The sequence below is a fragment of the Canis aureus genome, chromosome 5 (assembly GCF_053574225.1).
Source record: "Canis aureus isolate CA01 chromosome 5, VMU_Caureus_v.1.0, whole genome shotgun sequence".
Classification (NCBI taxonomy): Eukaryota; Metazoa; Chordata; class Mammalia; order Carnivora; family Canidae; genus Canis; species Canis aureus.
This window is the reverse complement of record NC_135615.1, coordinates 82,968,394-82,983,023: the sequence shown is the minus strand read 5'-3', so window position 1 is coordinate 82,983,023 and position 14,630 is coordinate 82,968,394. Positions and strand designations below refer to the sequence as shown.

At 56.2% G+C, this 14,630-nt stretch overlaps 1 protein-coding gene and 1 long non-coding RNA gene across 8 annotated transcripts in view; one reads left to right on the top strand and one right to left on the bottom strand.

The window, feature by feature from the left end:
- LOC144314899 (uncharacterized) overlaps nucleotides 1-8,266 on the bottom strand; it is a 32,764-nt gene extending 24,498 nt beyond the window's left edge. Inside the window, exon 1 of the long non-coding RNA XR_013380744.1 lies at nucleotides 7,237-8,266. This is a non-coding gene — a long non-coding RNA (uncharacterized LOC144314899). The remainder of the gene's footprint in view (nucleotides 1-7,236) is intronic.
- FHAD1 (forkhead associated phosphopeptide binding domain 1) overlaps nucleotides 1-14,630 on the top strand; it is a 121,892-nt gene that overhangs the window by 89,400 nt on the left and 17,862 nt on the right. For 6 of the 7 annotated variants that reach the window (XM_077899537.1, XM_077899539.1, XM_077899536.1 and 3 more), the window contains 6 exons: nucleotides 3,298-3,471; nucleotides 5,376-5,601; nucleotides 7,076-7,157; nucleotides 7,675-7,781; nucleotides 9,359-9,518; nucleotides 11,514-11,646. In XM_077899537.1, the coding sequence (XP_077755663.1) occupies nucleotides 3,298-3,471; nucleotides 5,376-5,601; nucleotides 7,076-7,157; nucleotides 7,675-7,781; nucleotides 9,359-9,518; nucleotides 11,514-11,646 (882 nt within the window). Of the gene's footprint in view, nucleotides 1-3,297; nucleotides 3,472-5,375; nucleotides 5,602-7,075; nucleotides 7,158-7,674; nucleotides 7,782-9,358; nucleotides 9,519-11,513; nucleotides 11,647-11,748; nucleotides 11,872-14,630 lie in introns of those variants that run through there. The other variant, XM_077899540.1, reaches the window with a different exon arrangement.

Sequence of the window (14,630 nt, the reverse complement as noted above, 5' to 3'; positions counted from 1 at the left end):
ATTTTTAACAAGCAGCCCAAGTGATGCTGGTTCCCTTGGAATAGCACTGCCGTGGAGGGGTGAGCGGCGGGAACCCACACCCGGGTTACGTATCCGGCCCAGGCACCGCTGAGAGGGACCTCCGCCGACTGGAGGGCACCCAGAGAAGCCAGACCAGAGTTGGGGGGCAGGGGGGTGACGCAGGACCCGTCAGCCGCGGGCTGGGGCACCGAGGGAGGGTGGGCAGGCGCTGTGGGCCGACGGAGCCCAAGGGATCCATCTGTTCACACGCGGCCTTGCGTCCCCAAACGATTCACCACAGATCTTCAATCAAATATCTCAGTTGGGGGTAGAAGGAAAGGAGAAATGCACATTTTTAAAGTTGATCAGTCAGGGGGCACCTGGGAGGCCCCGTGGTTGAGCTGCTGCCTTTGGCTCAGGGCATGATCCCGGGGTCCTGGGATCGAGTCCCACATCAGGCTCCCCAAGGGAGCCTGCTTCTCCCTCTGCCTCTCACTCTGGGTCTCTCATGAATAAATAAAATATATTTTTTAAAAAATAATAAATGAACTAGATCAGTCAGGACATCAAATGAATCAAGAATGAGACTAATGCCTAAAAAACGTCCGTCCGTGAAATCAAAGAGCCGTCGGTGTTGAGCAGTTACAGTGAAAGCGCGGGCTTGGGCGGCTGTACGAGTCTCTGGGTGAACGTGAACCCACCGCCCCCGGACACCGGGCCACTCTCGGTGCACAACCCGGAGAGGATGTCTCCTGAGGACCATCATACAGAGGCCCCTGCTGCACGTCCAACAATATCTTCAACAGCCTCAGGGAAAAACAACAGTGACATCAGAGGGTGAGGTCTTCAGGGCAGACAGGTGGCCTCATACCAGACGAGGAGAAACGGGGCCCCACCCCAGGGACTCCCCACTTACCATCAAAGACCAAGGAAGTACAAGGTCAAAGAACCGCCCAGACCTAGGGCTGCTCATTCCCACACTGTGTGACTCACACCAAAGATGTGGGCGCAGTCAGCTGTCCTCCTGTCCTTGAGTAAAAGCGGCTCAGCCGCTGGCAAGGGGCGAAGATGCCAGGCGGTGCGCTCTGCCCCTGGGCAGCTTCGTGGTCCATCGAAGAGAGCACGTACTTGCCTGCCGTGGACTGTCCGGGACGGCTGGGGTGTTCGGCCGTGAGCTGCGGGCGACAGGCTGCCGGGGGGATGCCTGCCAGGATGCCCAGCGAGCACGTCCTCCGGCCAGGGCTGCACATGGCCTGCCTGGGATCTCCCAGCGGTCACGGTGGCGTGAAGGCCCCGAATAGAGTCAGGTGGCGTTCCGCGGAGGCACGCAGACGACGAAGCACCCCCCAGCCAGGCTTACAGGAACCGCACGACGAAAATGGGTTTTTCTTGTTGCTTTTAGATGTTTCCTTTCGCAATTATAAAAGGAGCAACTATTTACAGAAAATCACTCAGAAGAAAATAAAAAAAAGAAAAAAGAAAAGAAAAGAAAAGAAAGAAAAGAAAAGGAAAAGGAAAAGAGAAAAGAAAAGAAAAGACACTGCCCGTGATTTCCACTGAGCAGAGTCACCACTAGCGACATTTTGACCTGATTCCTTCCGGACCACCTCCCCGTGATGGTTATCCCAGATGCCGGCAAACATCCATTTGCCCCGTCACGCTGCGCACACTGGCCTGGACGCTGTATTTTAACTCCATACGTTCCTGAAATGTCTCTATGGCATTCAACAGTCTTCCACGACCAGCCCTGGACGGTGACCGGGGTTTGCGCTGTGGTGCATGGACCCCAATTCATTGACCCGTCCCCTGTGGTTGGGCCCCAGGGCTGGTTCTCACTTTCACTAGGAAAATACAAACAAACCACTTGGCCGAACAGCCCTGTGCAGCATCGGTCCTTGTGCGTGGGCCTGGTTAGGTCCTTGCGATAGATTCCCAAAAATGGAATTGCTGGGGCACAGGATGTAAATATTTTTAGCCTCTTAATACACGTTCCCAGATGACCCTCCAAAAAGGTCGTACCGGTTTACACCGCCACCAGCAGAGTCCGAGAAGACCCGGCGCCGCACCTCGTGTGCTACTGCCTCACATCGGACGAAATCCTGTTTGTGAAAAGCCTGCAGACGGTCTGATCCCAGCTACATGACATTCTGGAAAGGGCAGAACTATGGAGACGGCCAGGGACGGGCGTCGGGGGAGGGCAGGGCTGACTAGATGGAGCCCGGAGGACTTTTTAGGGCCGAGAAACTACCCTGTGCGATACTGTAATGGTGGAGACGTGGCCCCAGACATCTGTTCAGACCCATAGAGTGTACGGCATCCGGGGGACCCCAGCGTAAAGCACGGACGTCTGGTCACTGTGATTGTCAGGACAGGTTCATCAGTTGCAACAACGGTACCATCTGGTGCGGGATGTTGACGATGGGGGGCTCCTGCGGTGTGGGGCCAGAGGGCATCGAAGAGAGCTCTGTGGTGTCCTCTCAGCTTCGCTGCAAGCCCAGAACTGATCGGTCAGGGGCGCCTGGGCGGCTCAGTCCATTAAGCATCTCGACCCTCAGGTCATGACCTCAGGGTCCTGAGGTCAAGGCTGCCCTCTGCACCCCACACACACTCATGTGCTCGCTCCCTCGCTCTCTCAAATAATCTTTTTTAAAAAGAATGAAGTCAAGTAAATAAAGCTGGTGAAGCCCCCACCCCAGGACCTGACACGAAGCTCACATCCCGTGTGGTCTGAGTCGGGGCTCACGGAGGAGGGCAGGATTTCGCGAGTCCAGGACTGGAAGAGCGGGTCCCGGGAGGAGGGAGGAGGAGGTGTGCACGGACGGGCGGACGGACGGATGGCCATGCGGGCGGGAGCAGAGGGGAGAGGGGAGGCCATGGCTCCGAGGCCAGGGAGGGGTGCGGGGCGGGGGGGCAAGGCCCATCCCGTGGCCAAGGGGTGAAGGAGCTCGGCGTGTTTATCCTGGAAAATAGATTTAGAGAGAGACATGACAACCCTCCTCAAATACTTAAAGGGCTGTCTCATAAGAGACAAATAAAACGTACTCAGTGCGCTCCAGGTGACAGCTGAGCTCGGGGACCAGAGATAGCTAAGGAGGCAGTCTCAGCGGGAGAGGAAAGAGAGCTCTATAACCATGGAACCTTCCAGAGAAAGCGTGGACTTTGGGCTGAGAGGGGAGACCACAGCAGAGTAGAGGTCACCTCCTCTCTGAAAACGAGGGACGCGGGGGTGGAGGGGGGCGGCTAGGGCAAATATTCATCCCCCAATTTCTGTTAACTTGATGTTTATGGTGTGTCCAGGAAATAGACTTAAAAGGGCAAAGAGAAGACATTTTGAATAAGAAATTAAATGACGCGCTGGCCATGGTCCAAGAGACTCAGAAAACCAAGACGGCCGAGAGCCTCAGAGCAGAGAGCCTCGCCATGAAGTTAAACGAAACGTTAGCCGAACTGGAAACCGCCAAGACGAAAATGGTGAGTTGATGCCTCCCGGGGACGGGAGACTCCTTCCCTCGATGAAGGATCCCAACGCGGGGAGAACGCCTGATGTAGACCAGGGCCTGACAGCCTGGGCGCCGCTGAAGCTCCGGGCCGGATACCCTTTTTCTTGTGTGAGGCGCCCCCCCACCCCAGGCCCTACCTGCTAGACGCCAGTAGCGTCCTCCCTGCAGATGTGTCGACCCAAAATGTCTTCAGGCTTAGCCAAACATCCTTTGAGGAGCGAAATCGCCCTCTATCAAGAAGCACTGGTGTAGGATGAAAAGTGAGCAGAGGCCACGATGCCCTGTCTGCAGGCGTCCTGACGTGTCGTGATACAAGGTCCTCACAGGGTTCTCACAGGGTCAGGCTGAAGGACCAAGCAGCCCCAGACCTTAGTGATCAATGGCTGTGCCACAGACTTTCAGATAATGTTTTCAGCTTTTAACTCGGCATTCAAGGCCCCCCGCCATCAGAGCTCAGTATGGCACTCATTTGTCATTCGTACATTCCAGCAACAGGTCTGTGGGAAGGAAGTAGTGAGGATTCACGTGGCCGAAGCGCACAAATTGAGTTTGAGAGGGGCTTGGGCTGGAGAGGCCAGCTCAGGCTTGGTGCACGGTGGCCGGCGCCGTAGCCCGGAGTCATAGGGACCTGCAGACTCAGGCTGGCACGGGAGCGGGGCCGAAGAGTGGCTGCAGGGACAGACACGGGAGAAAGGGCAGGACTCGATAACCGTGGACGAGACGCGAGTGCCAAGGACAGGGAGGTGCTGGGCTTCCAGGCAGGGCACCCAGGGCGACGACGGCCTGGTGCTGGGGGCTGGGGGTGCAGATTGGCAGAAACAGGGAGGTCACAGTGGCTCTTGGGGGGGGGGCGGCCTTGTGGGGAAGGCAAGGAGTTCGGCTGAGGCAAGGGCAGGGTACCCAAGTTCACAAGCGCCCCAAACTTCGGGGGGGCCCGTAGATTTGGAGGAGAAAGCAAGACAAGACGTGCCCGTTTTGAAGGGCCGTGATGGTGTGCACGCGTGAGCTTCTAGATCGGGGGCTGCAGCCCCGTGTGGGCCGGGAGTAGGGAGCAGGACTCCGACATCGTTAGCAGAGCCCTGGAAGGGCCGGTCGGACAAACAGGTGGGGAGCCCCAAGAGGAGCCTCAGGGGGCACAGGCCGGCCGCGGGGAAGCATCCAACTCCCCTTGTGGTGATGATCGGTCATTTTTGCCTTTAAGAAATACAGATTTGGGGCAGCCGGCTGGCCCGGTCAGGTAGGCGTCCGATTCTTGATCTCAGGATCGTGAGTTCAAGCCCCACATGGAGTCTCCATGCTGGGTATGGGGCCTACTTTAAAAAATAAAAAAAATAAAAAAAAATTTTTTTAAAAAGGAATACAAATTCATTCTTTTTCATATGGAATTGTTCATTCATTACTTCAACAAGTATTTATGGAGCATTGAGGTCTAGATGCTGTGTCAGGGATCTAGGCACGGGTGACGTGGATGCGTCGGGAAAGAGGCCAAGGTAAGTTTGTGCCCTCCTGGAGCTTACATTTGAGTGGGAAAGGGAGATAAAGAAACGAGATCATTCCGCTGGTCTTAAGCACATCGTGGAAAAGTAAAGAGGAGGATGGATTAGAAAGTCTCAGCCTGCTCCTTCAGACAGGCGGTCGGGAAGGGCTTCCCTGAGGAGGCGACCTTAGTTAGCGTCGAGGCCTGAAACATAGGAAGGAGTCAGCCATGCAAGGAGCTGGGGGAAGAGAGTACCGTGCAGAGGGAACGGCACGTGCAAAGGCCCTGAGGTGGGGCCGCGTTCTGCGCCTGTGGGTGCAAAGGGGGCACAGGGCTACTGTTGTGCTTGGCGTCACACCCAGCTCCCAGGGTCACGCGCATTCCTTCCGTTTCCCCAGCTCGTCATGGAGGAGCGCATACAGCTGCAACAGCAGGCCGTGAAGGCCCTCCGTGAGGAACAGGACTCGCAGAAACACGGATTTGAGACAGAAATCAGGGAATACAAGGAGCAAATCAAACAGCACTCCCAGACGATCGTGAGCCTCGAGGAAAGACTCCAAAAAGTGACTGAGCACCATAAAAAAATAGAAGGAGAGATTGCAACCTTGAAGGACAGTGACCCAGGTCTGTGCAAAGGGAAACCGAGGAAATCCGGGCGTTCGGGGCAGGCCTCGACCATCCGTGGGTCCCCCTAGGCCGAGGGGTCAGAGAAGGCTGCACCTGGCTTGAAAGCTCCTTTTTCCCGGGAGACACCGTCTTCTTCCCGGCACACGACACAGTTAGAGACGCTCGTGGCCCGGGTCAGACAGAGGTAACGACAGGCAGACAGGTCGTCCTTTGCGCGGAGCCAGCAGAGACACAGGGCTGCGGGGGCATCAGAGCCGCGGCCACCGAGCGTCTTCCCCACGTGAAACCCTCCCGCGCGTGGGGCCTTTTAAAGGCCTCTCTGCGCCCTCGGTAATTTGCGACTTTGTCTGATGGACTCCCATAACCTCCTCTCCAAAGAAACCCAGAAGAACTCAGGGTTGTGCGCACTTACTGGCCCTTGATGGCCAAGGCGACGCAATGCCTTGCAAAGATGCTGAGCTCTCGGGGGAGAGTTCTGGAAGCTGCGGCCTCGGGCCAGGGCTCAAGCGGGTCGCTGCGGACATCTGGAATGGGCTAAGCCCTGGTGCTGGGGGCCGTCCTGCGCACTGCAGGCATTGAGCGGCACCCCGGCCTCCACCCACGGCGTGCCAGCAGCACCCCCGCCCCAGCGTCGCCACCAGAAACCCGAGGTTGCCGGATGTCCACTGGGGTGGGGCAACCTCGCCCCTGATTGAGAACCAGGTCCTGCTCTCAAGCCAGCAGACGAGCTGTCGGGGCTCCCTTCGTGCTTTCATTCACCCAACAGCCTTCATGGAGCATCTATTAGGCTCCAAGCCTGTTCTCGGCACTAGGGATTCAGTAGCCCCAGGAGGGTCCCTGCAGGTCACCAAGTGGTGGCCCTGACGGGTGGCCCAGGAGGAACAGGGCACCGTGGCACGGGCGTGGGGCGTGAGGCGTGGGGCGTGGAGTGTGGAGCAGGACTCAGTGTCCCAACCCAGGTCCAGGTCAGAGGGAGATGGGACCTGAAGGATGACTCCTGCCTTGTCACCTCACATTTAGCTCAGAACCTGCCAGAAGGCAGACATTCCATTGTATCTGGCGAATGAGTAAATGGGTGGAAAGGATGAGGATGGAAACCAGAAGGCAGTGGGCTGAGGAGTAAGTGGGAGGTGAGGACAGGACAGGAGGCGTCTGGGAGGAGGTATGGCCCCGTGGTTAGGGCTCCACCTCTCACCAGCGTAGTTGAGCGGCCACTGGCAGGGTCTGTCCCTTCTGTGCCCGTTTGCTCACCTGTAAACGGACTTCACGATCCCTGCCTCATTCCAGAGAAGCCGGAAAGATTTCATGAGCTCACACGTGGGGGTCCCAGCCTGAGCCACAGAACACGTGGTGGGGCTCACGAGATGGAGAGAGGGCGACAGGGGGAGGGAGGGTGGCCACGTTGGCACAGACTCAGGTGCCCAGGGGAAGGAGAGGACCGTAATGACGCTCACATGTCCCTCTGATTCAGCCCAGGAGGTGACGCAGCGAGAACCCCCAGCAGTGCCTCCGATGGAGACCAGCGTCAAAGACGAAGTGTGTGACACCTTGATGTGAGTACCCGAAGGGTGTGTGCACACCGGGCCAGAGACACCCCCACCCACCCCTTCTGGCCACGTCGTCAGAACTTACGAAAAAGGAGTCGAGTCCGGGGTCTTCTCACTGTCCTTCGAATTGCTTGATCCTCCAGCAGGTCAGGATGGTGTCATGGAAAGATCTGGGTGGATCCGCGTTCAGATCCCAACTCACCCCTTCTGGTTGCGTGGCCCTGGGCAAGTCCTGTCCCCTCGCCGCAACTTAGCTGAATCGCTTGTGAAATAGGCAGGTGCTTGTCGTGCCTCAGCCTCAGACCAAACCCGACTGGGAGCCTCTGTCCTGGCTCCGTGTATTTTCTTGCATTGAAGTGAATTTTTTTGTTTTGAGAATTTTTAACGAGCGCGCTTCCCTGCCGTGCGGGGTCTGGTGTCCGGCGGACCGGCCCTGACGGAGGGTCGCTTTGCCCCTCCACCCGACCCCTTGCAGGCCCTGGGGACACCACAGAGTGACTTGGCCTGGCTTTGTGAATTTCAGAGGGGACCTGCTGACCGCCCAGAAGGAAATCCTGTCTCAGCAGGAGGTCATCGTGAAGCTAAGGAAAAACCTCACGGAAGCCCACAACCGGATGTCCGATCTGAGAGGTTTGTACGATGCCCCGTGTCTCCTGACTTCCTGACCCGCTTCAAGAAAGGAAAAAACAGGCTTCAGAGTTGGAAAGCTTAGCATTAAAAATGCCGCTGACCTGCTTTTCTGAGCTGTCACAGCATTTGTACCTCGGCCAGCAAGACAGATGCCTTATCAGGGGGCCTCCGGGAGCATTCTCAGGAGCATTCTCAGAGGGCTTCAGCCCTCTGCCTCGAAATGCAGCTTTCCTTTTGGGAAAAAAAAAATCCCCTTTGACCTCAGAGGAGTTGTCTCTGGAGGCAGAGCCTGGGAGGGAGGGCACAAACCCCAGCACCCCCCAGCTCTGGGACCTAGAGCTAGGTGATGTCTCTGTGCCTCAACGCACCTGTTTCCTGGAGCTGGCTGGCCATCAGGGGCCCCCAGGGACAAAAGAGCTCGGACAGGTCTAGCTGAATATTCCTACTTTTCTTTTTCCCTCCCCACTTCACCCTGTCCCTTTGCTCCTAATAGCCACCGTCTCCTTCTTGGCCCCAGCCTCCATCGAGCCAAAGGGCACAGGCAGGCAGGAGTCGGGAGACAGACTGGGTTTGGGGAAGCAGAGGGAGGGTGAGGAGCACTCCTCTAGTCTTGGCCCCAACCTAAACCCTGTGCACCCCCAAACCTTCAGTGGTGTTTGCTCCCCCTATGGCTGTGCTATCAATGCCCCCAAAGCACTTAATGGCTGAATTTTTCAGAGTGATCGTCTCCACACTAAGGTATGAGAAAGTGTAGCAGAGAGGCTACGGGTCCAGTCCTAGACTCGCGAGACGCTGGACCCAGTTCTGGAACCGCTATTTATTTTAGTCACATGAGTTTTGGCAAGTGCCTCTCCCTCTCTGAGCCTGTTCCTGCACCTGTGAAGTGGGGGTGGCACCAGCAACTCACTCGTAGGGTTGCTCTGAAAATTCTGTGAAAATTGAAGCAATGCAGGTGTCTCAGTTTGGGTTTTCCCAGAGGCTGACCCTGAGACCCGAACTCTGCGGCAGGCCGTGTGTTCGAGAGGTGATCCCGGGAACCAGCCCGGTGCAGGTGGATGAGAGGCAGGAAGGGGACCAAGGCAGATAAAGCTGGGCTGTCACTCAAAGCTGGAGCTGAATTCTGCAGGGGCGTGGGGGCAGCTCCAGGGAGCAGGGTACAGCCCAGCCCCGGGTCCCCACCCGACGGGGAGAGAGTCGGGCTGTGTCTTCCAGTCTCACCTGTCGCAGATGGGGGCTCTTGCCCCCAGGAGGTGCAACAGCAGAGCAAACCCCTTAGAACAAACACCCTTAGGCAAACAGGTGCAGAGGCCGGCAGCTGAAGGTCAGCCAGGGAGCCCCGAAATGCCACAGGTGCAGAGGCACGGCCCTGACAGCTTCTGGAATGCTGGGCTGAGGCAGAGCTTTGCCGTCGTTTGCCAAGACGCAGGCAGACCCCCTCGCCGTTACTCAGCCCCCCCCCCCCGAGAATTCCTGGAGGGTGGACCCGCCTCATGGTTCTTATAGGCCTGGCAGGTCTGCAGGGGCCCTGCAGAGACCCGAGGCCAGAGACCCCTCACCAGCTTTCCTGTCCCTCCCAGGGGAGCTTAGTGAAAAGCAGAAGATGGAACTGGAGCGGAACACGGCACTGGTCCAGCAACAAAGTGGCGAGCTGCGAGCTCTCAAGGAAAAGATGGCACATCTGACCGGCCTGGTGGAGAGGAAGGACAGGGAGCTGGAGCTCCTCAAGGAGGCGCTCAGGTGTGCGGGACGGTCCCCGTGGTATAGGGAGCCCAGACGCACCCACGTGCCCAGAGGGCCTCCACAGGGAGGTCACCCAGCAAATGCTGAAGGGATGTAGGATGGATGGATGGATGGATGGATGGATGGATGGATGGATGGATAGGTGGATGGGCAGGTGGGCGGGTGGATGGATAGATGGACGGACAGATGGATGGGTGAATGGATGGATGGACAGATAGAATGGACAGTGGATGGATCGATGGATGGATGGATGGATGGATGGATGGATGGATGGATGGATAGGTGGGTGGATGGATGGATGGATGGATAGGTGGATGGGCAGGTGGGTGGATGGATAGATGGATGGATGGATGGATGGATGGATGGATGGATGGACAGATGGATGGGTGAATGGATGGATGGACAGATAGACAGTGGATGGATGGATGGATGGATGGATGGATGGATGAATAGGTGGGTGGATGGATGGATGGATGGATAGATGGATGGGCAGGTGGGTGGATGGATGGATGGATGGATGGATGGATGGATGGATGGATGGGAAGGTGGGCGGGTGGATGGGTGGATGGATGGACAGATGGATGGGTGAATGGATGGATGGACAGATAGATAGACAGTGGATGGATCGATGGATGGATGGATGGATGGATGGATAGGTGGGTGGATGGATGGATGGATGGATGGATAGATGGATGGATGGACAGTGGATGGATGGATGAACAGATGGATGGACGGATGGATGGATGAATGAATCAATGGATGGATGGATAGGTAGATGGACAAATGGACAGATGGATGGATGAGTGGATGGACAGACGGATGGATCGATGGATAAGTGAGTGAATGAATGGATGGATGGATAGACGGATGGACAGATGGATGGATGGATCGATGATGGATCGATGGATGAGTGAATGGATGGATGGATGGATGGACGGATGGATGACATGTGTTTCATTACTTCACAACCTCATCACTTAAAGCAGGGTTTTGCTTAGTTCTGTGCTTCTCAAACATTCCTGCCCAGTATTCCAGATAACAGGTCTCAGCTTAAATGCCACTTCCTCCAGGAAGCCCTCTGTCTCTTACTGTCACCAAACATAGCCAAGGGCTCCTACTCTGCCCAGGGTCCTCCAGACCCTGCACTCCGCCCAACCTAACTTCTCACACAGCCAGGCTGCTATTGCCTGTTTAATTGTCTGCCTTCCCCAGAAGGATCCCCACATAGACCTTGCCTGCTGTTGACTCCCCAGCATTCACAGTGCCTGGCACATAAGGAACTTTATAAATATTGATTGAACAAATGTATACACTGGGGTAGCCGAAGTCAGCTTAAAATAAATGTAAAATTTCATTGTCATTCCACGGATTAGTCTGGAAAATGCATGCAAGTTTGCAGTTTCATCCATAACTTATCCTTATTTTGACCTAAGAGTAATCTTTTCTCCAAGAAAGGTTGAGTAAAATCCACATCGTGCGAGACCCTGTAGTCTCATATGCCTCATGGCTCGTGGCCAAGGCAGATTCCCACAGTGGTTGGAGACGCAGGCTGCCTGGGTGCAAGGCCAGCCGCCTTCCCTTACAAGCCTCGTGACCACGGGCCAACAGCTGTGAGCCTCTTCGCTCGTCTGTAACATGGAGCAAGGACGGTCCCCAACTCATGGGGCCTTTATGAGAAACAGAGGGGTTAGCACGTACAAAGGGTTAAAACGGCAGACACGCAGCAAAGGCCCCAGTAAATGCCACAACAGGTTCTCCCACAGACCCTGTGGGGGGAGCAAGGGGGACAGATGCCTACCGCCCGGGCCACCATTTCTCAAGTCCCCTGAAACTGAAGTCTCTAGAAACCTGCAGGCAGGAGACTCGAAGCCAGAAGGTTGCAACCCGGTTCCTTTTTCTGTTCCGCCAGTGGCTACAAAGGTCACTCGGGGTTCCTAGAACCTCGCGCTGCCAACCATCGTGCTGTCCAGTGACTCATCTTCTCTGCCCTAGGGCCTCCCAAGAGAAACACAGAGTCCAGCTCTACAGGGAGAAGGAACAAAAGCCCAGGAACAAGACCCAGATGTGCGACATCTCGGTGCAGATCGAACCGGTCCACACTGACACTTTCTTGAGCAGCCAAGAGGTGAGTGCCACCCAGTCCTGGGCACTCGGGGGCGGGGGGGACATGCTTAAGAAAGAGCCCAAAGGTGTCTGTCTCTGCTTCTGAAAATATTTTCATTCCAAGTCCCAACAATATGACTTGCTCACACGGAACGTGCAGACTAAGAAGTGCTAGTCCCGGCCATCCTCCCGCGGTCCCTGGAGGTCACGGCTGCTGGCCGCGGTCGGCACGTGCGCCACCAGCCCTCGGCCTCACAGAGACTGCCCGACCCTCAGGCGCGACCCTGCAGTGTTCGAAGGTCAGCCGGGCTGCCTAGGTTCCGTCCCTGAGTGGGACTCCTGCACTCGGAAACGCTGACCCCGGGGAGGTTATCGTGTGCCGGCCCCCTTGCCTGGAAAGTAGGGGTGATGACAGCCACCGCTTCGGGGGGGCTGTAGAGAAATAAATTTGATTTATGCACACACAGACACACCCAACCTATAGATACGTGTTGACTTAATAGGTCTCTTTGCAAAATAATGGTACGGAGCCACATGTGTGCTGCACTGTGGTTTTCTCCCGCTGAGCACTACGTAAAGGCCTCTTTCCTAATAAGTGTATAATGACCTATTTTGCTCTTTTAATTGGGTGCGTAGAATTCACTGCACCCCTTTTATCCGCCCTGTCCCCCACTGATGGACATTTAGGTTGTGTCCACTTTCCCACGTTGCTATAGTTAGTGTCCTTGGAGGTGTGTCCGTAGGACAGATCCCAGATGTGACCATGCTGGGTGCAGGGGGCATCCTAAATCGGGCTTGACGGGGCCGGACCGTGTTCCCACTCATGCTCCAGGGCTGTCCCTCCGCAGCTTCCTTTGCAGCCCTGGAAGCCCGAGCCGTGCAGCCCACGGGGCGCACGTCTTTGGGTGAGGACCACCTTCGCCACGCCGCCCCCGAGGTGCCACCCACACTCACGAAGACTGACTGTGGGCTGCGGCGGCCCCTTGAGGCCTCGGGTTTCCTGGAGTCCGGGGACATCCTCTTCTCCTTTGCTTCATGAAACGAGAGAACAGGGCATTTCAGTAACGGGCTTTGGATTTTCACTTGGCAACGGGGCCAAATGTGTCAGCTTGCCTTCCTGCTTTCTCCAAGATGCCATTCCCCTGCCAAACAGCAGTGAGCCGGGCCGCACACAGCTTGGATGAAAGGCCCGGCGGCCCAGCCAGCTGGCCTTGGCACAGTGCTGTCCCCAGTGCCGTCAGAGAAGCCAGAGGGGCCCGGGCGGTCCCACGCCCTGAGCCCGGGGTTGGGGGGGGCAGGGAGCACTTCTCCCTCCTGTCGCAGACCTGATGGGATCCCGAGCTCTTTAGTGCACGACCCCGCCCTCATTCATGCATTGGTTCAACAACTATTGAGTGCCCGCTGTATGCCAGGCCCAGTGCTGGGCGCAGAGGCGGGCACACAGGGCTCCCGTTCACATCAGACCCCCCTGCGACCCCGCACGAGTTTGCTAGAACGGATCATTGCCTGGACGCTGAGATTAGTAGTTCCTCTTATGAGGCAGGATTCGCTGAAGAGGATCGGGGAGGGATTAGCTGCAAGATAAAAGGAAAGAAGTATTTGTTCTTTTTCCGAATGGCTTTCTAAACGCAGGCTACTTCCTGCTTGCTGAGCCAGAGTGGGTCAGAGGGCTTAAGAGTTGTATGAGAAAGAATCTCCATCTTTAAATAAACAAATTCCCAGAAGAGCCATGAGTAAGGGTTACATCGGGCTCAGGCATGAATAAAGGCTGTCACCAAGCCTCGAGCCTCGCTGCTGTGGCTGCCCCACCCCCAGGTCAGTAGCCCCTCCCCTCCCCTCCACACCCCTGCACATGTGCCCTTACACACACATACACACATATACAGGACATGCCAGGACAAACATACATCCCCAAAGACAGCAAGGCCAGTGTTGAAGCCACCTGGGAAGAGTGGACCAGCCATGCAGCATATAAGCAGGCTGAAGGCGGTGTCACGGTCAAATGAGGTCCTACTCAGTGCAGCCAGGGGTGGAGTGCCCCCTTCTTTTTCCTGCTGAGCCCTGGTCCCAGCCAGGAAGCTGAGACAAGCTCCTTCCTGCTCCTGTTTCTGACCTCAGTTCATTCAGGCTCCATAATTATTGACCATCTACTAAGCTCGGGCACAGTGCTGGGCCCTGGGAACACCACAGTCTCCAATGGAGACAGGACTAGGCTCTCACAGAGCCCGTGGGGTGCATGGAGTCCGTTACTGGGCTTCAGGGGCACCCTGAACCTCCAGAACCTGTATGCAAATTTTTTATTTTTTTTTTAAGATTTTATTTATTTGTTTGAGAGAGAAAGAGAGAGAGAACAAGCAGGGTGAGGGGCAGAGGGAGAGGGAGAAGCGGGCTCCCCACTGAGCCAGGAACCTGACTCGGGGCTCGATCCCAGGACCCCAAGATTATGACCTGAGCAGAAGGAAGACACTTAACCAATTGACAACCCAGCCCCCCCCCCCGTATGCAAATTTTTTAAAGATTTATTTGTTTGAGAGAGAGGGCACATGTGCACAAGCGGGGGGGGGGGGGGCGTGCAGAAGGAGAGGAAGAGAGAGGACCCTCATGTAGACTCCCTACCGCGTGCAGATCCCAGCACAGGGCAGGATCCCTGGGACCATAACCTGAGCTGAAACCGAGAGTCGGACACTCAACCAACTGAGCCACCCAGGTTCTCCTGTGTGCAAATTTGTGTGTGTCTGGGAAGTTCTTTGAAAGGTATAACTTGCATTCTTCAAAATCTGAAAGGTGGACCAGACCCTTAAAAGAGGGAGCAGGCCTCCCCTTGGCCATGCCCTTCATAAGCCCTACTCAAGCGCTGTGCCCAGTGGCTGCCATACTGGATAGCACAGATATAGAGCATTTGCCTCATCCCAGAGAGGCCTGTGGGTCAGTAGAGCCTCCAGAAGTCTCAGAGGAAGCTTTTCCTTTCTCCAGACCAACGCGAGCCAGTCTATCAAACTCCCCCTA